Here is a 22,623-nt window from a genome sequence, read left to right as displayed (position 1 = left end):
TCTGACGACGAGACAGCCAGACGTTACCCTACGGAACGAGCTCAGAGCTCATTATTTCCGATCTTCGGATAGACCTGAGACCAGGCACACACCACACACTGGGACAACAAGGTCACAACTCCTCGATTTACATCCCGTACCTACTCACTGCTAGGTGAACAGGGGCTACACGTGAAAGGAGACACACCCAAATATCTCCACCCGACCGGGGAATCATGTGTGTGTGTGTGTGTGTGTGTGTGTGTGCTCGTTTGTTTCCCCAGCACGGTCTTATTATATCTCGAATCATGTCACGAAACCATCGACTGAGAGAGAGAGAGAGAGAGAGAGAGAGAGAGAGAGAGAGAGAGAGAGAAACGAAATAGTTGCAAGTATATTGAAACACAAAAGGAGAGTAAACAAGACATTCCGCTGCTTACAACTTCCACCCCAAACATTACTATGCATTTGCTATCATTAGACTCCATACATATTTTCAATTTTTTTTTTTTTCACCCTTCTTTTCTTTAATTATTCATATGCTCAGTGACATTTAGTAGGTCAGCAACAACAGTAGTAATCACACACACACACACACACACACACACACACACACACACACACACACTAGTTTATTAATTCATCACAAAATTAGGTCAAATTAACTAGCCATGATAAACTAGTCCAAGGGTTAGTTACAAACACACACACACACACACACACACACACACACACACACACACACACACACCACCGCCTCGCTACTGACCTGTGGGCCAGGGTCAGGTCAATCTTCTCAGGTTAGATCACTCAGGAGTTAATAATTTTTTTTCTTTTAATCCGTCGCTTTGAATGGCAGATTGAGCAGAGTAGGCGGTGGCGGCGGGTGCCCACTCACACGCCAGCCACCCTCCCGGCGCCTGCTACACACTCAACACTGGCTACCACATACCTGCATGGCTAACACTCACTTCACTCACTCCTTGACTCCCGTGATGTTCAATACTACATCATATGTTGCAAAATACCAAGAGCACCACATTGAAGGCCAGCACACACTCCTCACCGCGCTTCATCTCACACTGGCGATTTCAAGCCAGTGTGCTGGAAGCTAGTAGCGTCGCCGCTGCCTGACGTACTACAAGTAAATTCCTCAACATTTATGGAAAAAACGCAGTATTATCTCATCAACCACTCTTCATGTAAACTGCACCTTCTTCAGAACTATTTGCTTATGCTTCTTGCTTTTCTTTTTAATTTTGTCTTATATTTGCGCATGTCTATCGCTAACTTTTTTCTCATTTTTTTTTTTTCCGAGAGGTCTTGAGGATAGCAAGGTCCTCTCGTTGCTGGCCCATTCATATGTTCCCTACTTGCTCTACCCTCAAACAGTGGATGCATATTTCCTCTATAATCAGTCTATCTATACTTTTATCCGTTTTCAAACACGCACATTCTTTTCATAAACTATTAAATAACTTCATTACATGTTACATGAGCGAAGTGTAATGAAAGGTTTAAATAATTCTCCGTTGCGTATCCTATTATCCTGCTCTTCTGCCACGTGAGAAATAGCCTTCGGCATCAGTTTACTACATCCGTGGGCCTTTTCATTTCAATTATAGTGTTAAAAGGCTTCTGTAACACCTGCACAGCGGCGATGAATAGTCATGAAAGGGAAATTGATCGAGAGAATGTATAGCCACGTGCACCTGCTGGCCTCAGTGAACGAGCGGTACGAAAGTTTGAGCGGTAACAGAAACTCCTTTAACTGCTGCTGTGCTGCTGCTTCGGAGGGAGGCGCTGCTCGAGGTGTCGTCATGTAGTTATTAAATATTGCCCTGCCTGACCATCCCTTGCACCCTGCCAGGCACGCCGGGAGCCTAAAGGTCAAGGGTTCAACTCGTGGGCCGTGGGAAGGTGAAGGTTAGGCAGTGATGTAACTTGACTGCCGCTTGTAAAGGTGATTGCCAAGCTATAATTATGTACTATATGAGATCGTTTTCTGAAATACTCTTGGCCATGCCTGTCTCCAAAAGGCTAATGTTAAAATGACAAGTTTTTTTTCAGTGATAGATTTACATTTCTACATTATGAATAATAGGAGGAATACTGCTGAGAATCCATCCGACTGATCATGACCGTGGCCCTTGAAAATTATCATGGTGATAGAGCAAAGCGTTTCTAAACATGTATTGCTACACGTGATGTTTAAAATCTTTGAAGCATCTCAAACGGATTGTTTTCAGAGGTTCTCATGGGCTTTTTTTTTTTCCTTATAAATAATGGATAACTAGAATCGTAATAATAACGTGTGTGTGTGTGTGTGTGTGTGTGTGTGTGACTACATATACTTCTTGTTTGCTTTTAGAACTTCACCTTCATATTCCTTGACTTTCTCTCTCTCTCTCTCTCTCTCTCTCTCTCTCTCTCTGCATTTTATTAACTAAACTATAGTCGCTTTGAATAAGAGAGAGCTCTGTTGACAGATGCACCGGTGGCATGTAAGGAAATGGACATTCATCAGGTTTCTTTCTTCTCTTTCTTCGTCTCTTATTATACAAGCTTTATTCATCCGCATTCGCAACAGACGGATTAAACGGACGAAAAGAGCGGCTGACTGGCTAGCTGTTCACAGGGACGCAGCAACAGTGAGGTCATATGGCGCCACTGGTGTCATGGCAACCGAAAAGATAAACAAATTCGCCGTCACACTCCAGCAGGCCGAGTGAAAGCCAAGAAGGCGTAATAGCATTAGCCTCGTGTAGTGAGTGCTCCGTGCTGGCTGAGTGTTGATCAGTTGCCAGGGCGCGCTGCATTGTGGCTGTAATCTAGTCCTTCAGGTTAGGTTAAGAATCGTGGCAAGATTGAGGGAAGTGAGTTAGAGATGGAAATGGTGCACACATCTTAGGCTACGAAAGGCTATTACAACCACGTGCTGTATTTTTGTGTGAAACTGGGAAGGCGTGAGTGTCAGGGACAGGGAGGCAGCGTGGTCATAGCGGTGGACCGCTGTAAGATAGGCAGGGGTGAGTTGGGTCACTATGCCTTCCATAGCTGAACAGAAGGCGAAGGTCAACAGCCAAATCCAGGACCTGAGGAAAAAAATTCAGCTCTCAGGTAAGTTGTAATGTTATCATGAAATATTTTGGTCCTTCCAACCAACATAGAGTTTTAAAAGTAATGCCACTCTCAGGTAAGCTGCTGCTGCTGCTACTACTACTACTACTACTACTACTACTACTACTACTACTACTACTACTACTACTACTACTACTACTACTACTACTAGTATTGGTACTATTTATACTGGTGCTGCTGCTGTTGGTCGTGTGGCTAGGATAAGAGGAGAGTAATTACAGCAGCTGTAGCAATAGTAGTGTCAGCACTCAGCAGAAACAGTATTAATAATTGACACTATCAAGAGGAATTGGGAAAACAAACAAGGCGAGTGATGAGGCGGTGTGTTCAATGTGTTGCAGAGGGCGAGAGCAAGGCCTTCTACGAGGAGAGTGAGGGAGAGAAGCGCGCCAATAAGGCAGCAATCATCGCCCTGCGTGCTGAGATCAAGCTCCTCCATATCAAGATTCAGGAAGCCAAACAGGTGACCGTGAGACCATCCTTTCCTTGCGGCTAATTGTTGTTGTTTTGCTCACACACACACACACCTCTGGATTAAAGTTCCAGTATAAGTAACCTCCGGGTTTAAATCGTTGGACGTAGATTAATTTCTTTCACTTCATTGTTAATCCTTTCAATTTGTAGTCACGGCTTAGAAAAAAAAAAAATCATTAACAAGTACTACGTATCTGGAAATCAATAGGCTACCCACTTACCTCCATAGTAGACCCAACGCTTTACCAGAATGTCGGTAAGGTTACAAAATAGCTCCATGGCCTCCAGCCCTCCACTGGTCAATGATTCTGTAAGCATCTTCATTTATTTATTTATACCATGTGGGTGTTTCACTGGAATTTATGGGCTAAAGGAGATACATTTTGGGGTACCTCCTATCTCAAAGCCCACCCGCTAGGTAACCGTTGCCCCGAGTGAGGAAGCCCAACCTACACTCGGACCGTGGACAGGATTCGAACCCTTGCGCTTGGAGATCGTTGAATGAACGAACACTTGAACACATCAAGAAAAGATGACTCAAATAAAAGACAGATATACGAGACACACATACAACAGGAAGGCATAAATGGAACTGCTGAATGCTGAGTACCACGGGACAGAACAGGATCATACAGTGTACGTAGCTACATACCTACTCTGCACAACTCAAAACACATCATTATTACTACTATAATTCTTCTTTAATAGTTAAGTATGTAAATTTGTCACTTAATGATGATAATGATAATAAAATAATAATAAGAACAACAATAATAAGTAACTAAACAAATAATAATAATAATGAAAAGATCATAGCAATAATACTGTAAAACTATTTTTTTTTCATCTATCTGGTATTTCGGAATCTGTTAAATGAAGCTCTTACTAAAATTTGCCCCTAGTTATCCACTCAAGTTCATGCTCCAGCCCTCATTTCTCTCTCTCTCTCTCTCTCTCTCTCTCTCTCTCTCTCTCTCTCTATATATATATATATATATATATATATATATATATATATATATATATATATATATATATATATATATATATATATATATATATATATATATATATATATATATATATATATATATATATATATATATTTATTTATTTGTTTATTTATTTGATGGCAATTACCACTCTGATGCTTCCTCTTATTTTTTTTTCTTTTTTTGTGCTCCTATTAAGCTCTGTCTTTTTTTTTCCATGAGAGGAGTGTAAGACAATAGTCATGTATAGACATCCCTTTCCTTCAGGGGTTGACAGGCTACAGTGTTAATGTGTGTATGAATGTGTGGTGCTTTGTCAAAGGGCTTGCTGGTACGTCTGCTGTATAGAAAGAGAGGGACACTGGCCATGGGCAACAAAAGAGGCTAAAAACAGTCTTCTATATTACTGTTTCTATAGTTATGTTCATGCCAGATACTCTCACTCTTATTCATATCCTATAATTTTCCTTTCCACAACAATTTCTGAACTATTTATCTCTCCTTCAATACTTCCTTTATTGTACAGATTGAAGTGAAGACCTCAGCAGTGAATTATTTATCACATTTTATATTTTCTATCCCATTACACACTGATATTCGCATTTACTTTATATAGCTATGAGCCTTTGCAAAATTCCATTACACATTTTTTCTCTTTATCAAGACTACATGAAATGCTTTGCTTCAGTTTCCATCCCTTGCATGAATTATGAAATATAATTCTCAGCCATTACATTCTCTTTTCATTTTCAAATCAACAAAGTTTAAACAGAATATAGAATTACATACGGTATGCATAGATAAATTGGATCATGTCCACAGCATCATCCTATTATTTCATATTCCATTTAATACAATTCTTAAACAAATTAAGGACACAAAACTATATTTGTACTATACCTAATACATTTTTTAAGTATGGAACTAAATGTTGTAGTCTGGAAAGTAACTACAAATCTCTCAAAATGTGATGAACATGGTTTTATTTATTTTCCATTTTGTTCTGAAAGAAGTCTGCAATGTACAGATACTCACAGCCATGCAAGTTTTCTGCTGGATAGTGTGTGTGTGTTCAGCATCCTGACACTCTTCTTCCACAGGGGAGTGAGAGGAGTGTAGAGCGAGTGCTTCAGCAGCGCAGCAGTGGAGGGACAGGAGGAAAAACCAGGGGAACTACTAGTGCTGGAGGGAAAAGCAGAGGTGGTGGTCGTGGTGGAGGGATTGGGGGAGGGAGGAGTCACAGCAGTGGGGGTGTGAGTGGAGGAGGTGGGGGTGGAGGAGGACTGACAGTCAGAGTGAAGAGGGCTGAGGACACCATAACAGCCACACAGTACAGACTCCACGACCAAGTGAAGAGACTTAACTTCCTGCACCACACTCGCTCCCAGGTGAGTAACTGTGTAATTCACTGTTTGATCTGCTGCAGTCTATGACGAGACAGCCAGACGTTACCCTACGGAACGAGCTCAGAGCTCATTATTTCCGATCTTGGGATAGGTCTGAGACCAGGCACACACCACACATCGGGACAACAAGGTCACAACTCCTCGATTTACATCCTGTACCTACTCACTGCTAGGTGAACAGGGGCTACACGTGAAAGGAGACACCCAAATATCTCCACCCGGCTGGGGAATCGAACCCCGGTCCTCTGGCTTGTGAAGCCAGCGCTCTAACCACTGAGCTACCGGGCCGTGTGTGTGTGTGTGTGTGTGTGTTAATCAACCTTATGAGAACAAAGGTGTCACATCTCCAGTGTCAACAGTCATGCATTGTCTAGATTACATGTTGATTTGTTTTTACTGCCTTTCTGAAAGGTTGATATGTTACTGATAATCAATGCTTTCCTAGTAGTATTAAAAAATGGACAAGGTTCATTGCTGATGTGATATGTATCATAGGTATGAAAATTGGTGAAGTGGCAAGAGTGAGTGCTTTCTTGTGTGCTTTATTGCAGGTACTGTATGTACTTCTATATAAAATTTCTCTTCGCACAACATCTTCCACTGAAGGACTGCTCTTTTCTGACCATGTCATGAAATGCTTCCACCAATATTTTCACATATAGTACTCTTACAATTTCTTCAAGTCCAATATTCTCATCCCTCCGGCTGCAGCGCGAGGACCGCCTGGCCACCCTCAAGGCGCTGCTGGGCGAGGCAACATCTGAACGTGCACAGCTGGAGCAGTCCAGCATCCAGGAGCTTCAGCAGGTGACACAACCACACATACACAACACCAAATTGTGTCAAACAACAGACAATCAAGAAGAAGAATGATGTATGCACAATTTTCATGGCTATGAAGGAGCCATGGCTCACTTGTGGTACTGGTCCACTTGGGATAACAATGCCCAGAGCTCCCACACACTAGAGTGTTCTGCTTTGTTCATAAGACAACATAGAGAACAGGGAGGTTCTGTTTCTTTTAGTGCCCTCTTTCAATATGCAAGGAATAACAGTGGCAGTGTTCTAACATGAGTTTCTAAGAGTGTTTTGCCTTTCTAGTGAGAGATTTATAAAATTTCTACATTAGCTATAGGAGAAACACTGAGAAATTGCCACATCACCTCTGTGGGCTTTGAAGTGGTTTGCGATGAGAGAAAGCATTTCAGAGCATAGGCCCAAGCTCTCAGGTGTAGTGCAGTGGTCCACAACTTTTTTTCTTTCATCCAGGGGCTGACATGGCTAGGAGTGTAAATGACATGTGTGAGTGTGTAAAAGTAATTTGTCTGGGCTAACCCATATGGTAGTGCTGGCCTGCTGTATACACAAATAGATATTTACTGATAAGACCCATGTTGGTAAAAGCTGACTTTCTTGCCACATTACTCTTCTTACCTTCCTGCCAGCTAAGGAAGGCCATGGGAAAGTCTTCACCTTTCATGTCCTGTCTTTCATTTGATAAAGTGTAATTTACCAACAATTGCCTCACAAGAGCTAACAAGCCTGATGATGTTCTTCTTTCATGTACGCACGTAGTATTTTTTTTACATTTTTAAAGTTTAATGCCATGATAAGTTCACTGCATTTTGAAACTTCAGGCACTCACACAAAGAACATCAGCAGTCGTCATCCATTTCAAAGGTCTCACCACTCATAACACTGTGGGTTACTTTATTATTTTCTTACTTCTTTTGGAACATAATGACCTTTAATGCAGAGAAAGTGACTTCACTTTTTCTCTACAGTATGGAACCTTTCCTGGAATGCTTGACCCATGGAGCTTCTCTCTCTCTCTCTCTCTCTCTCTCTCTCTCTCTCTCTCTCTCTCTCTCTCTCTCTCTCTCTCTCTCTTTGTAATCTTTCCTGGAATGCTGGACCAGTGGAAGCAGTGGTGTTATGGTCTTCCACTATCCATAATACAGTATTCTTAGGTTTGTAAACAACATCACCTGTGTTAGTGTGTTGTTATAGTATTCTTCTCCAATCCTAATCCCCCCCAGGAACTGATAGGGCTGGAGAATGAGCTGGAGCGAGTGGGCGTGAATGTGAGTGAGGCGGAGGGCGTGCGGCGCCGCTACTCTGCCATGGTGACAGCACTGAGAGGGGAGGCTGCCGCACACCGCACCACCCTCGACCAGCTCCATGTCCGTCTTGCCCAGGAGAAAGAGGCCCTCATGCATCTCAGGGTATGACTGCTGTGTATTCCTCATTTCCCTCTCATGGTGGCACTCCCTTCCTCTCTACTCTCCTCTCACTCCCTTTTCCTCTTCCATTCTTCTGCTCTCCTTTCAATTCTCCTCTCACCTTCCTTCTCTCTCATACAATCATCTCTCATCTCTTTTTTTATATTTACTAGTGAATAATTGTTTTTTTGTTTTTCATTTGTGTGTGTGTGTGTGTGTGTGTGTGTGTGTGTGTGTGTGTGTGTTTTGGCTTTGCAGTGCTATCAGCCTGACACACGATCATACAGACATGTATAACTACCCTTAATGGAAGTTCTTCATGTAGGTATTATCCACAATATAGTTACTGTACATACCTACTTGTATGAAGATCAGGTCAGATACAAGTATATATTTTCCTCAGGGTCATGCTTAAAGTTCCCTCTCTTCTCCATCCATCCTCTCTTCTAGAGTAAACATCCTCGGAAATTTTACATTTCTCTTTTCACCTTGGCTTGTTAAAAATATCCTCATGCTTCTTCTTTATTTTCCGGTCCACCTCCATGCAGGAATCCCGGAAGAAGGCAGAGAAAACACGAGACTCCCTAAGGACACGGCTCCACCAAGAGGAGGAATGTGCTTATGAGACCAAGAGGGAGAGGGAGAAGAGGTTGTCAGAATACAGGTAAAGAATAAGAGAGAGTTAGTTACAGGCATGAAAGGGAATAACTATATAAAGGATACCTATGAGATTTGCCTGATACTGACATTAGTTTGAATCAACTGTCCATTTATCTGTATGACATAGCACCACACACATCATTCACATATTAGTCATGTCAGCACCCAGTGGAAAGGGGCAGTCTCATGGACCACTGTACCACACCCCCTGGGACTTTGGCATAGAACATATCTGTCCATCCTATACGTATACCAGGACAGGAATCCCATACAGAGAAAGCACCTCATACTCAAGCACACAACATCATTCACTCTCTTAGTCCCTTCAGTGGCAAGGAACAATATCATGGATCACCATACTACACCTCAGGAATTTAGATCCACATTCTGAAATGCTTTGTTCTCTCATCATTTTTCAAAGGCCACAGAGATAATGTGCCCAGTTCTCAAGTGTGTCTCCAGTTAGTAATGTAGAAATCTTATTTACTTTTCACTAGGAAGGGAAAACCATCTTTAACTGTGAAATGCACAATGGGGTTCCAGTGGTCATACCTGTGCTGTGCAATTACTGGCAGGAAAAGTTCTCAAAAATACCTAATTTCTAAGATGAAACTACATGCAAAAGTATGTATTGGACTATTGGAGAAGCCAATATTAGTTCATTATATATGTACTTCAGTTGAGGTGTGGTGGTGTAGTAAAGCTGCAGTGTTTCAGCCAGGTAGAAGGTTGCTGTGGTGGTGGTGGTGAGTGAGCTGATGGACAGATACTTGTTGTGGAGGGTGGAGGAGGTTTAGATAAAGTACTAAATACAGAACAGCAATACACAGTAGGAAATTTACTTGTAATTCAGGATCATCTATTTTCATCTGTACATTAGACCACACTGTTTTGACATTTGCTATTATAATGTGAGTTTCTTCTACTGTATTGTCAACACACACACACACTCATTTGTAACAATGTAGAGGTTGGAGTCATCCTGAGGTGCCAAACGTCATTTCAAAACATACAGGAGCAAAACATAAACCCACAAGTTTGAAAATTACCTTTAGATGATAAGATGTAAGTCACAGTGACATGCTGTTCATCATAAGATTTATGTCATAGTTTATGGGTTAAGTGATACCTGCTGGCTAGAAATGAGTCAACAGACAACCCAGTACACACTACTGATGCATATATGTCAGCACGAATGTAGAAACCTTTATGAGAAATTATTGAACCTTCTACAACCTGAGCCGAGATTCACTCTAGCATGCTCTCCAGCCAAGCTGTGCTCGCAAATCACAAGGTAAAAACTTGTGTTACTTCAAAGAAATTCTTTTAAAAATTGTAGAGATGCAGCATAGAAGTGCTTCAGAATACAGTTCTTAGGTGTAGTAAGTAAAGCACAGCTGACCACATAGTTACACTATTGTCGTAGTACACAGATTAACATACAATTGTGATGTACGTACTTACAGGCGGCGTGCTGAAGAGCGTCGTGTGCTGGACTTGGGCACTGCTGCTGACCGCCGGCTGTCACTGCTGCGCTCTCCACCTACTCGCCGTGACTCCCCTTCTGCTGCACCGCTCACCCCACATGATGCACAGGAGATGGTGGAGGCAGAGCTTGAGAAGTACCAGCAGGTGTTTACAAAGCTTAAGGTGGGTATCCATAACTTTGCAGTGTCTCACAAACCACATGGATGCTGCAACCAGTAGACTCAAGCTTTGTCCTAACTATAGTGCATCGTTCAGCTTTGCCCACAGAAGCTGTAGTTTTGTTTAATTTTCAATTTTGTGTATGTGGTACCTCTTCTCTGGAATGGGGCCGTGAACTGTGCTCATAGTTGCTGTGGCTTGTATTTTAATTAAAAAAACAGAAAATCAATTAAGTCAAGCCAGGATGAAGAAAAATTATTACTATCATGATCATCTGTTTAATGAAGTGAAAAGTTAATATGAGGACTGAAATTATTTTCACCTAAACATCAATACTAAAGGTCCATAAAACAGCCTAAACTCAGTGGACCCTGGCTTGTAAATATGTACTATATTGAACATCCTTATTGTATGTAATTGTAAGCCAGCTATTAAAACATCAAAACATATAGTGTCAAAAAAGAAGAAAAAAAAAAGACAAGATACATTTCCAACAGGACTTTTAGAATAAAAACCCCAGTCTTGCTTCATTGCAGGATGTGCTTGGCGTGACCAGTGTGGATGAGGTGGTGGAGAGGCTCACCACGCAGGGCAACACCAGGGAACACCTCCGCCAGCTGCGCTCCGTCACTTTGGAGGAGGTGACGCGCCTCAAGCAGGAGAAGGAAACTATGCACGAGGAGTTGCATCGTGTCAAGTACACCACCACTGAGGATGCTGCCAGGTGACTCCACCTCACACCAGTGTTGACAAGGGAGGGCGACATAGACGTGGACTTTCCAAGCGAGAGTAATAATTACAAAGTGTTGAGTTTTCTTCAGGAACTCATATTCCCATCAAAAATAAGAAAAGGGAGTTTTGTTATCTACATTATATCAGATTGTTTTCAGAGTACATTCCTTATTTAGCTTTCTTTTATTTACAATTTAATTTTGGATACCACCTCGCATGCATGCAATAAAGCATGTTATAGATCAAGACAACTGAACTTTATCTCTTGTGGTTCATAAGAAGCGCATGGGATTTTCATCTTTATGCACACAAAGCAGTAAAATTTACAAATTATATAATTTAAATGTTATAGGCATTTATATTCATAATGGTATATGAATGGGCGAGATAAGTAACTTGCCTCCCAAGTAACAAAATATTTTTTAAACTCATTATCTTGTCATTGTCAGAATGGTTGAGATAATCAATGAACTACGACAACGCAAGGAGGAACAAGCACGACTGAAGGAGGAGCTGGCCACTCGCCTTGATGGGACCATGAAGGTGCTGACAGGTGTCCGAGCCGGTCTGGAGCATATTGCTGAAAAGTTGGAAGTGAGTTGTGTTGTGGCAGTGTGCACAGTGAATGCTAGTAGTCTCTGAAAAGTTACTAGGTTAAGTGGTTCTGTTGAGGGAGTGTGATAATGAAGGGAGGAAGGAGGGAACTATTGTAAATAGTAAGATGAAAGGTGGATGGTAACGTGTTGACAAGTAGTGAGCAGCATTACCTTGTTGTGCATACTACAGTGATGTGCATCATATTGACGGATTGCTGCACTGTATGAGGTGTTTTGCAGAGCCCTGAGGAGCCACGTCCAGCCCGGAGTGAGGTGAACTCCCCACTAGAGTACCTGGTATTACTGATGGAGTACAACACAAGACAGGCAGATATCCTCATGCAACAGATCAGTGATGCTGCACACCTCCAGCACAAGGTCAGCACTTTTACTTACAAGTGTATAGATGACCATTTCATGCCTTTCCTGAGGCAGCACTTCTGAATACAGATTTTTCTAATGCAGGATGCTTAAAATATGCAAGAACTTATAACATGACTCAGACCACTCTTAGCACATGTCAGCTGCTTATCAGTATCAACTTATAAGTATGAACATAGCCAGAACATACAAAAATCCCAGTCCAATACCAACAGACCTGCCGCTAAAAGGAGTGGTGATGTATCATACAGCTGCAATGCAAGTAGCTCTTTACCCCATCAATGAATTCATGACCTAATTAAATATTTCCAAGAAAAAATGTGCATAAGGCATTTTGCACCCACTACAAAACATTTGTTCTTAATTTTAAAGTTTATGTACAAATGTGGAAACAGTTCATTTGTCCATTTGAATTTCCACAAATGCTATTACCTCAACTCTGCCTTCAAGATGTGTTACATCAAGAGAATAATGACATGAATGATTGGTTTTGAGACATGACTAGAATCAAACACATTTCTTATTTAATCCTTATACAAATGTCATTAACTCCACATCCTCAGCTGGCAGAGATGCAAGAAGAGGAGAAGGAAAATGGTGGCATCCTAACCTCCCCGGAGAACATTAGAGTCTCCTTCCCCGGCACTGTATCCACCAAGGCTGCCCAACAACAGGTAGGGCCGCCTCACAACACGCTGCTCACCCTGATCTGAAGTCACATAACCTCCTCTTTAGAGTATTGTTGCTACATAAATAATGACAACAGCATTCTTCCATGTTATATACATATTATGGAATCCAGTCAGATACACAAAAATTACTGAAGAACCAACTCATGTTGCTGTTCCAAAAAACATTATCTATGAAATCAGTTTACTTCCCTTGATACCACCCTTCCCTTCCCTAACTTTATTTTAAACAGATTGACTTTTGTTCAATTAGGGATTCACTTCATATGTATATATATATATATATATATATATATATATATATATATATATATATATATATATATATATATATATATTATTATTATTAAATACTTGACATCACAAAATTGTCATGAAGTAACACATTTCCTGCCCACAATAAATGTACTGTACTCTCATGCAGATAAGTTTGTTTTTGTGAGGTTAACTACTTTAAGACAACTTACTCAATTTCATTAGACATCTTAAAAGGAATACAAATAAAGAATTATGAATGTCTTGAAACTCTCCCATTACCTTAATGATTAATGGCAGTCTGTAGAAATGTAGAGCAGCAACCAAATAGGAACATAAAACCAGAAAACAGATTATTAATTTAATTTGATAAGCAACAAGCTGATCATATATGGTGGATTTCAATGATCAAATGTCACACCTCTTGCATATATGACTCCCATATGCTTCACAGGAAGAAATATAGAAATACGTTAAAAAAAGAACAATATGCTTTTCCAGGTTGAAGAAGGAGCAGATAGTGGAGAAGAAGAGGAGACCTTGACACGCAAGTTTATCAAGCGACAAGCACAGATGATTGTAGAAGCTAAGGCTCGCAAGAGAAATCGTCCTGTTTCTACCTTCAAGTCCTAAAATGGAATAACATACAACTTTGAAAAGGTGACAAGAAACTACAATTAAATTGGCTGTCTATATGTGTAACGATGCTTTTACTGTTCCTTTTACATTATAAACTTACAATCTTTTATAACAATAATCTTGAAACCATTTATGTTAATATTCCTACTCTCAAGAAAAGTGGTTCCCAACCTTTTCCTGAGCGTACAAATTGGGGGTCCCATACAGTCGCTGTGTACCACCTGGCTCCAGAAAACTCATTTCCAGCAAATATCAATCTATTCACAAGTAGAACATACTAATAACACGGAACATAAATCAGTTTAATGCAAGGGATAATAATTTTTCTGAGATATGAATTAATGTAATTTAATTAAAATCGCATACGATCCAGAAAGTCCTCACGAAGCACCTGGAAGACCTTCGCATACCACAGTTTGGAAACCACTGCTCTAGAATATCAATGGTGGTGATATCAAGTTGGTGTTGCAAACATTTACTCCTCACAATGAAGATATTCACATAACCTTTTCTAATGAAGCTTCACTCATTTTCTAAATACATAGTGTGTATATATACAATAGAGTCCTAGTTTTCACAGTTGTTTTATACTTTCTTTTCAATGGAACCTAACTTAAAGCATGGGAAATCTCACTTGTGAAAAAATCAGCTTGATATGATGGAAATGCAAATTCTTGGTGGATGTCTTATATATGAAAATGCTATACAATACGGCCCCAGGTGTCACCGGCGTTTCCCCTGTGTACTGCCAACATGTAGTCTTAAACTTAATGTTGGCTGAATGCAACCCTCTAGATTTGATATATACTGTACGGTCTAGGTCAGCAATCATATTCACTATTCACAATCCCTTTAGGAATGAATCCCTTGCATAGTTCAAGACATCCCTGTAACCTTAGCCTCTTACTTGTATGCCAGATAGTAGCCCTGGTGTATTTTGTTGTGAGGAGCTCCATGTTCTTGACCTTGATCTTGCCACAATCATCCTTACCTGACTAAATCTTATCTATGCAACACTTGTTTGGTTAGGTTGTTATGTTAGATTCAGCTGTTAGTTTACATCTAGTTAGGTTAGCATGCTAGCTGCTGCATTAAGATGGAGATGGTTGCTATCACAATAACAAGCACAGCAGGGCATCACATTTCTAAATAATTACAAACCTTTGACCTTGTTATTATTTTCCTCCAACAAATTTTCTGAGCTAATATTAAAAATAAATATCCTATCGTTTATTACCATAATGTGTTCAGCGTTTTATCAAGACAGCTCTCTCCACCACAACAACTATCTGTCCATCACAGCCTCACCAGTAATTAACTAACATTAGATTTTCAAACACTAACATCCACCTTTGTTTATAACAGTACAAATAATTTTTGACAACTCATTTTATGCTGATACGTAATTACAAACCATGGGTATGATTATATACAGTCGGCGCGAAAAGATAAGGCGCGGTAGAGGTTGCGCCTTAAATTTCAGCGGAATCGGTACTATGGCTAAAACTAGGCTAAATGCAGGCCTCGAAGTACAGCAAGAGAACTGAAGGAAACTAACCCAGATTTGCTTGGCAACGCATCAGTACGTAGCATTCAACAATTTCTCCATGATGACTTGGGTTATCATAGCTACCGGGCCAGATGTAAACCGCTGCTAACCACTGTCCAGAGGGCTGAGATTGAAATTTGCCAAGAAATATAGTGTGTGGTCAGATGAGGATTGGAGAGGAGTATTATGGAGTGACGAGGCAACCTTCACAGTGACTGGGAGCCGGTATGACAAGGTGTACCGCCGGCCCCACAGTGACGCTCTGGACCCCAAGTTCACCACAAAGACTGTTAAGCACCCTGATTCGATTATGGTATGGGGCTGTTTCAGCTATTATGGTGTTGGCAGTTTAGTGGTGCTGCCAAAGAACATTAAAGTGAACCAGGGAGTATATCTTGAGTTACTGTGTGACCATTTGCCAAACTCTTTTGAGAAAACTCGGGCATGAATTTTTATGCAGGACGGTGCTCCCTGCCATACCGCCAAGTCAGTTGTTACTTGGCTAGATGACTGCATGGTAAACTACTTTAAGGACTGGCCAGGAAATAGTCCTGACATCAACCCGATTGAGAACCTGTGGTCAATTATAAAAAGAGGATTGCGCAACCTTGACACCTCATCTGTACCCAAGCTTACCACTGCAATTCAGCAGCTCTGGGCTAATATCCGTCTCACATGGAAAACCTTGCTGATAGTGTCCCCAGGCGTCTACGAGAGGTGATCAAGAGGAAAGGGAACACAACAAAATGTTAGGAAGGCTCGGTGAATGTTACTGCCCATGTTCTGATGCGCTAACCATAATTATTTTTTTTTCAGAGCGCGCCTTATCTTTTGCGACTGTATGTATGTATGTGTGTGTGTGTGTGTGTGTGTGTGTGTGTATATTATGTAAGGAAGGAAACTGACCAAGTAAAAAAAGCCTACAATTGCCAGTCCTCTTGCACATCAAAGTCAGCCAAAATAAAGTAACAGATGTCTTGAAACCTTCCTCTTAAAAGAAGTTGGTTTGAAACAAGGCTTCTTCATAACGAGAGCTGTCTCGTACCACACACAATAGCTCCACACCTACGTGAAAGCATCCATGTGTGGTGCCTGCCTTGGGAGGCACTAAAGAAATAGGTGTATACATATGAAATAGAACAATATCTTCAGGAATAACTCACCTCGACACACACACACACACACACACACACACAAAAAAAGTTCCACACAGGTAAAAGTCAGGGCAGATCTCACTGCTTGTCTTGGCGTCGTCCCCTTGGCATCCCTGGACACAACAGAACACATCAGTAATGCTGGATATATAACTATTACTGCCACCATTTACTTGTTCAAACTTTCAGAACATCAATCACTCACAACATCAGACTGGGGCGATATACAATCATCATTATGGCAATATATCCCATTTCGGAATGATCAACATTGTCACAAGGATTCTCACCTTACACCAACACTGCACTGGCTTGGCAGTAATGAGTAAAAGCTTCCACCATTCCACTCTCGTTCCTCGTCTTGGCATCGTCCCCTTGGCATCTCTGGACACAACAGAACACATCAGTAATGCTGGATACACAACAATTACTGCCACCATTTACTTGTTCAAACTTTCAAAACAACCAAATCACTCACATCAGACTGGGGCGGTAAAATATCATCATTATGGTAATATGTCCATTTCTGAACGATCAATACTGTCACGAGGATTCTCACCTTACACCAACACTGCACTGGCACAAGCCTTTCTGGCTTGGCAGCACTTAGCAAAAATTTCCATCACTTCCCCTTAGCTCATCTTGGCGTCATCCCCTTGGCATTCCTGGACATAACAGAACAACACATCAGTAATGCTGGATAAACATCAATTTCTGCCACCAATTACTTGTTCAAACTTTCAGAAACATCAATCACTCACAACATCAGACTGGGGCGATATACAATCATCATTATGGCAATATGTCCCATTTCGGAATGATCAACATTGTCACAAGGATTCTCACCTTACACCAACACTGCACTGGCTTGGCAGTAATAAGTAAAAGCTTCCACCATTCCACTCTCGTTCCTCGTCTTGGCATCGTCCCCTTGGCATCCCTGGACACAACAGAACACATCAGTAATGCTGGATACACAACAATTACTGCCACCAATTACTTGTTCAAACTTTCAGAACATCAATCACTCACAACATCAGACTGGGGCGATATACAATCATCATTAAGGCGATTTGTCCATTTCGGAATGATCAACATTGTCACAAGGATTCTCACCTTACACCAACACTGCACTGGCTTGGCAGTAATGAGTAAAAGCTCCCACCATTCCACTCTCGTTCCTCGTCTTGGCATCGTCCCCTTGGCATCTCTGGACACGACAGAACACATCAGTAATGTTGGATACACAACTATTACTGCCACCATTTACTTGTTCAAACTTTCAGAACCCACCAAATCACTCACATCATCAGACTGGGGCGGTATAATATCATCATGTCTGTTTGTAACTTACACACCTTAGAAAGTAATAATACCCAAAACATTTCCAAACTCTCTTTTGCAATTCTCAAATTGTCCAGAATAGATTACAAAATTAAACTTTTCCCACAATTTTTAATCAAAGCAATGTTTGTTTGCAGAAGCAGGCTTCCAGACAAATTGATTATGTTCTCAAGATCTCTCCTGAACATGAAGTAAAACGAATTTTTGGTTCACAACTCACCAGAGCATCTAAGACAACTCATTGCAGGTGAAAGTCAGGGCAGGTCTCGTTGCCCGTCCCCTTGCCATCCCTGGACACAACAGAATACATCAGTAATGCTGGATACACAACAATTACTGCCACCATTTACTTGTTCAAACTTTCAAAACAACCAAATCACTCACAACATCAGACTGGGGCGGTAAAATATCATCATTACGGTAATATGTCCATTTCTGAACGATCGATATGTCACAAGGATTCTCACCTTACACCAACACTGCACTGGCACAAGCCTTTCTGGCTTGGCAGCACTTAGCAAAAATTTCCATCACTCCAATCTCGTTGCTCGTCTTGGCACCTTCCCCTTAGCTCATCTTGGCGTCATCCCCTTGGCATTCCTGGACATAACAGAACAACACATCAGTAATGCTGGATAAACATCAATTACTGCCACCAATTACTTGTTCAAACTTTCAGAACATCAATCACTCACAACATCAGACTGGGGCGATATACAATCATCATTATGGCAATATGTCACATTTCGGAATGATCAACATTGTCACAAGGATTCTCACCTTACACCAACACTGCACTGGTTTGGCAGCAATGAGTAAAAGCTTCCACCATTCCACTCTCGTTCCTCGTCTTGGCATCGTCCCCTTGGCATCCCTGGACACAACAGAACACATCAGTAATGCTGGATATACAAGAATTACTGCCACCATTTACTTGTTCAAACTTTCAAAACAACCAAATCACTCACAACATCAGACTGGGGCGGTAAAATATCATCATTATAGCAATATGTCCATTTCTGAACGATCAATACTGTCACGAGGATTCTCACCTTACACCAACACTGCACTGGCACAAGCCTTTCTGGCTTGGCAGCACTTAGCAAAAATTTCCATCACTCCAATCTCGTTGCTCGTCTTGGCACCTTCCCCTTAGCTCATCTTGGCGTCATCCCCTTGGCATTCCTGGACATAACAGAACAACACATCAGTAATGCTGGATAAACATCAATTACTGCCACCAATTACTTGTTCAAACTTTCAGAACATCAATCACTCACAACATCAGACTGGGGCGATATACAATCATCATTATGGCAATATGTCACATTTCGGAATGATCAACATTGTCACAAGGATTCTCACCTTACACCAACACTGCACTGGCTTGGCAGCAATGAGTAAATAAAAGCTTCCACCATTCCACTCTCGTTCCTCGTCTTGGCATCGTCCCCTTGGCATCCCTGGACACAACAGAACACATCAGTAATGCTGGATACACAAGAATTACTGCCACCATTTACTTGTTCAAACTTTCAAAACAACCAAATCACTCACAACATCAGACTGGGGCGGTAAAATATCATCATTATAGCAATATGTCCATTTCTGAACGATCAATACTGTCACGAGGATTCTCACCTTACACCAACACTGCACTGGCACAAGCCTTTCTGGCTTGGCAGCACTTAGCAAAAATTTCCATCACTCCAATCTCGTTGCTCGTCTTGGCACCTTCCCCTTAGCTCATCTTGGCGTCATCCCCTTGGCATTCCTGGACATAACAGAACAACACATCAGTAATGCTGGATAAACATTAATTTCTGCCACCAATTACTTGTTCAAACTTTCAGAAACATCAATCATTCACAACATCAGACTGGGGCGATATACAATCATCATTATGGCAATATGTCACATTTCAGAATGATCAACATTGTCACAAGGATTCTCACCTTACACCAACACTGCACTGGCTTGGCAGTAATGAGTAAAAGCTTCCACCATTCCACTCTCGTTCTTCGCCTTGGCATCATCCCCTTGGCATCCCTGGACACAACAGAACACATCAGTAATGCTGGATACACAACAATTACTGCCACCATTACTTGTTCAAACTTTCAAAACAACCAAATCACTCACAACATCAGACTGGGGCGGTAAAATATCATCATTATGGCAATATGTCCATTTCTGAACGACCAATACTGTCACGAGGATTCTCACCTTACGCCAACACTGCACTGGCACAAGCCTTTCTGGCTTGACAGCACTTAACAAAAATTTCCATCACTCCAATCTCGTTGCTCGTCTTGGCACCTTCCCCTTAGCTCATCTTGGTGTCATCCCCTTGGCATTCCTGGACATAACAGAACGACACATCAGTAATGCTGGATAAACATCAATTACTGCCACCAATTACTTGTTCAAACTTTCAGAACATCAATCACTCACAACATCAGACTGGGGCGATATACAATCATCATTATGGCAATATGTCCCATTTCGGAATGATCAACATTGTCACAAGGATTCTCACCTTACACCAACACTGCACTGGCTTGGCAGCAATGAGTAAAAGCTTCCACTATTCCACTCTCGTTCCTCGTCTTGTCATCGTCCCCTTGGCATCTCTGGACACAACAGAACACATCAGTAATGCTGGATACACAACAATTACTGCCACCATTTACTTGTTCAAACTTTCAAAACAACCAAATCACTCACAACATCAGACTGGGGCGGTAAAATATCATCATTATGGCAATATGTCAATTTCTGAACGATCAATACTGTTACGAGGATTCTCACCTTACACCAACACTGCACTGGCACAAGCCTTTCTGGCTTGGCAGCACTTAGCAAAAATTTCCATCACTCCAATCTCGTTGCTCGTCTTGGCACCTTCCCCTTAGCTCATCTTGGCATTCCTGGACATAACAGAACAACACATCAGTAATGCTGGATAAACATCAATTTCTGCCACCAATTACTTGTTCAAACTTTCAGAACATCAATCACTCACAACATCAGACTGGGGCGATATACAATCATCATTATGGCAATATGTCACATTTCAGAATGATCAACATTGTCACAAGGATTCTCACCTTACACCAACACTGCACTGGCTTGGCAGTAATGAGTAAAAGCTTCCACCATTCCACTCTCGTTCCTCGTCTTGGCATCGTCCCCTTGGCATCCCTGAACACAACAGAACACATCAGTAATGCTGGATACACAACAATTACTGCCACCAATTACTTGTTCAAACTTTCAAAACAACCAAATCACTCACAACATCAGATTGGGGCGGTAAAATATCATCATTATGGCAATATGTCCACTTCTGAACGATCAATACTGTCACGAGGATTCTCACCTTACACCAACACTGCACTGGCACAAGCCTTTCTGGCTTGGCAGCACTTAGCAAAACTTTCCATCACTCCAATCTCGTTGCTCGTCTTGGCACCTTCCCCTTAGCTCATCTTGGTGTCATCCCCTTGGCATTCCTGGACATAACAGAACAACACATCAGTAATGCTGGATAAACATCAATTACTGCCCCCAATTACTTGTTCAAACTTTCAGAAACATCAATCACTCACAACATCAGACTGGGGCGATATACAATCATCATTATGGCAATATGTCACATTTCGGAATGATCAACATTGTGACAAGGATTCTCACCTTACACCAACACTGCACTGGCTTGGCAGTAATGAGTAAAAGCTTCCACTATTCCACTCTCGTTCCTCGTCTTGGCATCGTCCCCTTGGTATCCCTGAACATAACAGAACACATCAGTAATGCTGGATACACAACAATTACTGCCACCATTTACTTGTTCAAACTTTCAAAACAACCAAATCACTCACAACATCAGACTGGGGCAGTAAAATATCATCATTATGGCAATATGTCCATTTCTGAACGATCAATACTGTCACGAGGATTCTCACCTTACACCAACACTGCACTGGCACAAGCCTTTCTGGCTTGGCAGCACTTAGCAAAAATTTCCATCACTCCAATCTCGTTGCTCGTCTTGGCACCTTCCCCTTAGCTCATCTTGGTGTCATCCCCTTGGCATTCCTGGACATAACAGAACAACACATCAGTAATGCTGGATAAACATCAATTACTGCCACCAATTACTTGTTCAAACTTTCAGAAACATCAATCACTCACATCATCAGACTGGGGCGATATACAATCATCATTATGGCAATATGTCCCATTTCGGAATGATCAACATTGTCACAAGGATTCTCACCTTACACCAACACTGCACTGGCTTGGCAGTAATGAGTAAAAGCTTCCACTATTCCACTCTCGTTCCTCGTCTTGGCATCGTCCCCTTGTCAGCCCTGGACACAACAGAACACATCAGTAATGCTGGATACACAACAATTACTGCCACCATTTACTTGTTCAATCTTTAAGAACAACCAAATCACTCACATCAGACTGGGGCGGTAAAATATCATCATTATGGCAATATGTCCATTTTGGAACGATCAACACTGTAATGAGGATTCTCACCTTACAAAAGTCAGCAACAAATTTCCAACAGTGTACTGGCAAAGGTTATGTCAACACCTGAAATAATGCAATCATAAACAAATCTTGTAAAAAATAATGTTTCCACCTTCCAAACTTTTTTCACTGTCCATTTTATCATGTAAAACATTAAATTCCAAAAAGACTCACCTTAAGTTCTGTGGAAACCCTTAAAACTATAAGTCCTAACCAAT

General features: G+C 41.3%; 3 protein-coding genes and 16 non-coding genes across 50 annotated transcripts in view; 1 reads left to right on the top strand and 18 right to left on the bottom strand.

Annotated features, from left to right (window-relative positions):
• LOC123511477 overlaps positions 1-1,073 on the bottom strand; it is a 71,521-nt gene extending 70,448 nt beyond the window's left edge. For 2 of the 4 annotated variants that reach the window (XM_045267407.1, XM_045267411.1), the window contains exon 1: positions 749-1,068. The gene's annotated coding sequence lies outside the window, so the exon portion shown is untranslated. Of the gene's footprint in view, positions 1-748 lie in introns of all 4 variants that reach the window. The other 2 variants (XM_045267408.1, XM_045267409.1) reach the window with 2 other exon arrangements.
• Positions 1,074-2,453: 1,380 nt separating this feature from the next.
• LOC123511474 (outer dynein arm-docking complex subunit 3-like) lies at positions 2,454-16,550 on the top strand. Its single transcript, XM_045267401.1, has 12 exons — positions 2,454-3,099; positions 3,462-3,583; positions 5,687-5,974; positions 6,704-6,799; positions 8,032-8,217; positions 8,763-8,878; positions 10,341-10,524; positions 11,058-11,245; positions 11,703-11,847; positions 12,090-12,227; positions 12,794-12,904; positions 13,676-16,550. Exons 1-12 carry the CDS (start codon positions 3,024-3,026, stop codon positions 13,805-13,807), a joined length of 1,782 nt encoding a protein of 593 aa, XP_045123336.1. The 5' UTR covers positions 2,454-3,023; the 3' UTR covers positions 13,808-16,550.
• On the bottom strand, positions 13,523-22,618 carry LOC123511476. 29 transcript variants are annotated; one of them, XR_006676815.1, is made up of 20 exons: positions 22,412-22,618; positions 22,143-22,236; positions 21,829-21,961; positions 21,557-21,650; positions 21,243-21,375; positions 20,971-21,064; positions 20,672-20,790; positions 20,400-20,493; positions 20,087-20,219; positions 19,816-19,909; positions 19,502-19,634; positions 19,226-19,323; positions 18,913-19,045; positions 18,641-18,734; positions 18,328-18,460; positions 18,081-18,150; positions 17,633-17,726; positions 17,076-17,181; positions 16,807-16,900; positions 13,523-16,629 (listed from the first exon to the last, which is right to left on the bottom strand). XR_006676815.1 is itself a non-coding variant. In XM_045267405.1 (6 exons), the coding sequence occupies exons 2-5, from the start codon at positions 18,100-18,102 to the stop codon at positions 16,808-16,810; spliced, it is 303 nt and encodes a 100-aa protein (XP_045123340.1). In that variant the 5' UTR covers positions 18,103-18,150; positions 19,226-19,241; the 3' UTR covers positions 13,523-16,629; position 16,807. The 29 variants fall into 29 exon arrangements, 1 of the variants encoding a protein (XP_045123340.1); XR_006676818.1 differs by lacking the exon at positions 18,081-18,150 and adding an exon at positions 17,363-17,456; XR_006676820.1 differs by lacking the exon at positions 19,226-19,323 and adding an exon at positions 17,363-17,456.
• LOC123511726 lies at positions 16,696-16,761 on the bottom strand. Its single transcript, XR_006676950.1, has one exon. It is a non-coding gene; the product is annotated as a small nucleolar RNA SNORD31 (small nucleolar RNA).
• LOC123511717 lies at positions 17,251-17,317 on the bottom strand. The gene has a single exon (XR_006676941.1). It is a non-coding gene; the product is annotated as a small nucleolar RNA SNORD31 (small nucleolar RNA).
• Positions 17,523-17,587, bottom strand: LOC123511721. Its single transcript, XR_006676945.1, has one exon. It is a non-coding gene; the product is annotated as a small nucleolar RNA SNORD31 (small nucleolar RNA).
• LOC123511720 lies at positions 17,793-17,861 on the bottom strand. The gene has a single exon (XR_006676944.1). It is a non-coding gene; the product is annotated as a small nucleolar RNA SNORD31 (small nucleolar RNA).
• Positions 18,217-18,284, bottom strand: LOC123511727. The gene has a single exon (XR_006676951.1). It is a non-coding gene; the product is annotated as a small nucleolar RNA SNORD31 (small nucleolar RNA).
• LOC123511725 lies at positions 18,530-18,595 on the bottom strand. Its single transcript, XR_006676949.1, has one exon. It is a non-coding gene; the product is annotated as a small nucleolar RNA SNORD31 (small nucleolar RNA).
• On the bottom strand, positions 18,802-18,867 carry LOC123511719. Its single transcript, XR_006676943.1, has one exon. It is a non-coding gene; the product is annotated as a small nucleolar RNA SNORD31 (small nucleolar RNA).
• LOC123511724 lies at positions 19,115-19,180 on the bottom strand. Its single transcript, XR_006676948.1, has one exon. It is a non-coding gene; the product is annotated as a small nucleolar RNA SNORD31 (small nucleolar RNA).
• LOC123511718 lies at positions 19,391-19,456 on the bottom strand. The gene has a single exon (XR_006676942.1). It is a non-coding gene; the product is annotated as a small nucleolar RNA SNORD31 (small nucleolar RNA).
• Positions 19,704-19,770, bottom strand: LOC123511714. Its single transcript, XR_006676938.1, has one exon. It is a non-coding gene; the product is annotated as a small nucleolar RNA SNORD31 (small nucleolar RNA).
• Positions 19,975-20,042, bottom strand: LOC123511729. Its single transcript, XR_006676953.1, has one exon. It is a non-coding gene; the product is annotated as a small nucleolar RNA SNORD31 (small nucleolar RNA).
• Positions 20,289-20,354, bottom strand: LOC123511723. The gene has a single exon (XR_006676947.1). It is a non-coding gene; the product is annotated as a small nucleolar RNA SNORD31 (small nucleolar RNA).
• On the bottom strand, positions 20,560-20,627 carry LOC123511728. The gene has a single exon (XR_006676952.1). It is a non-coding gene; the product is annotated as a small nucleolar RNA SNORD31 (small nucleolar RNA).
• LOC123511722 lies at positions 20,860-20,925 on the bottom strand. The gene has a single exon (XR_006676946.1). It is a non-coding gene; the product is annotated as a small nucleolar RNA SNORD31 (small nucleolar RNA).
• LOC123511716 lies at positions 21,445-21,511 on the bottom strand. Its single transcript, XR_006676940.1, has one exon. It is a non-coding gene; the product is annotated as a small nucleolar RNA SNORD31 (small nucleolar RNA).
• On the bottom strand, positions 22,031-22,097 carry LOC123511713. Its single transcript, XR_006676937.1, has one exon. It is a non-coding gene; the product is annotated as a small nucleolar RNA SNORD31 (small nucleolar RNA).
• Positions 22,619-22,623: the final 5 nt, after the last annotated feature.

The sequence above is a fragment of the Portunus trituberculatus genome, chromosome 31, assembly GCF_017591435.1.
Source record: "Portunus trituberculatus isolate SZX2019 chromosome 31, ASM1759143v1, whole genome shotgun sequence".
Classification (NCBI taxonomy): domain Eukaryota; kingdom Metazoa; phylum Arthropoda; class Malacostraca; order Decapoda; family Portunidae; genus Portunus; species Portunus trituberculatus.
Note: the sequence above shows the minus strand (reverse complement) of the source record. Positions and strands in the feature narration are given on the sequence as shown.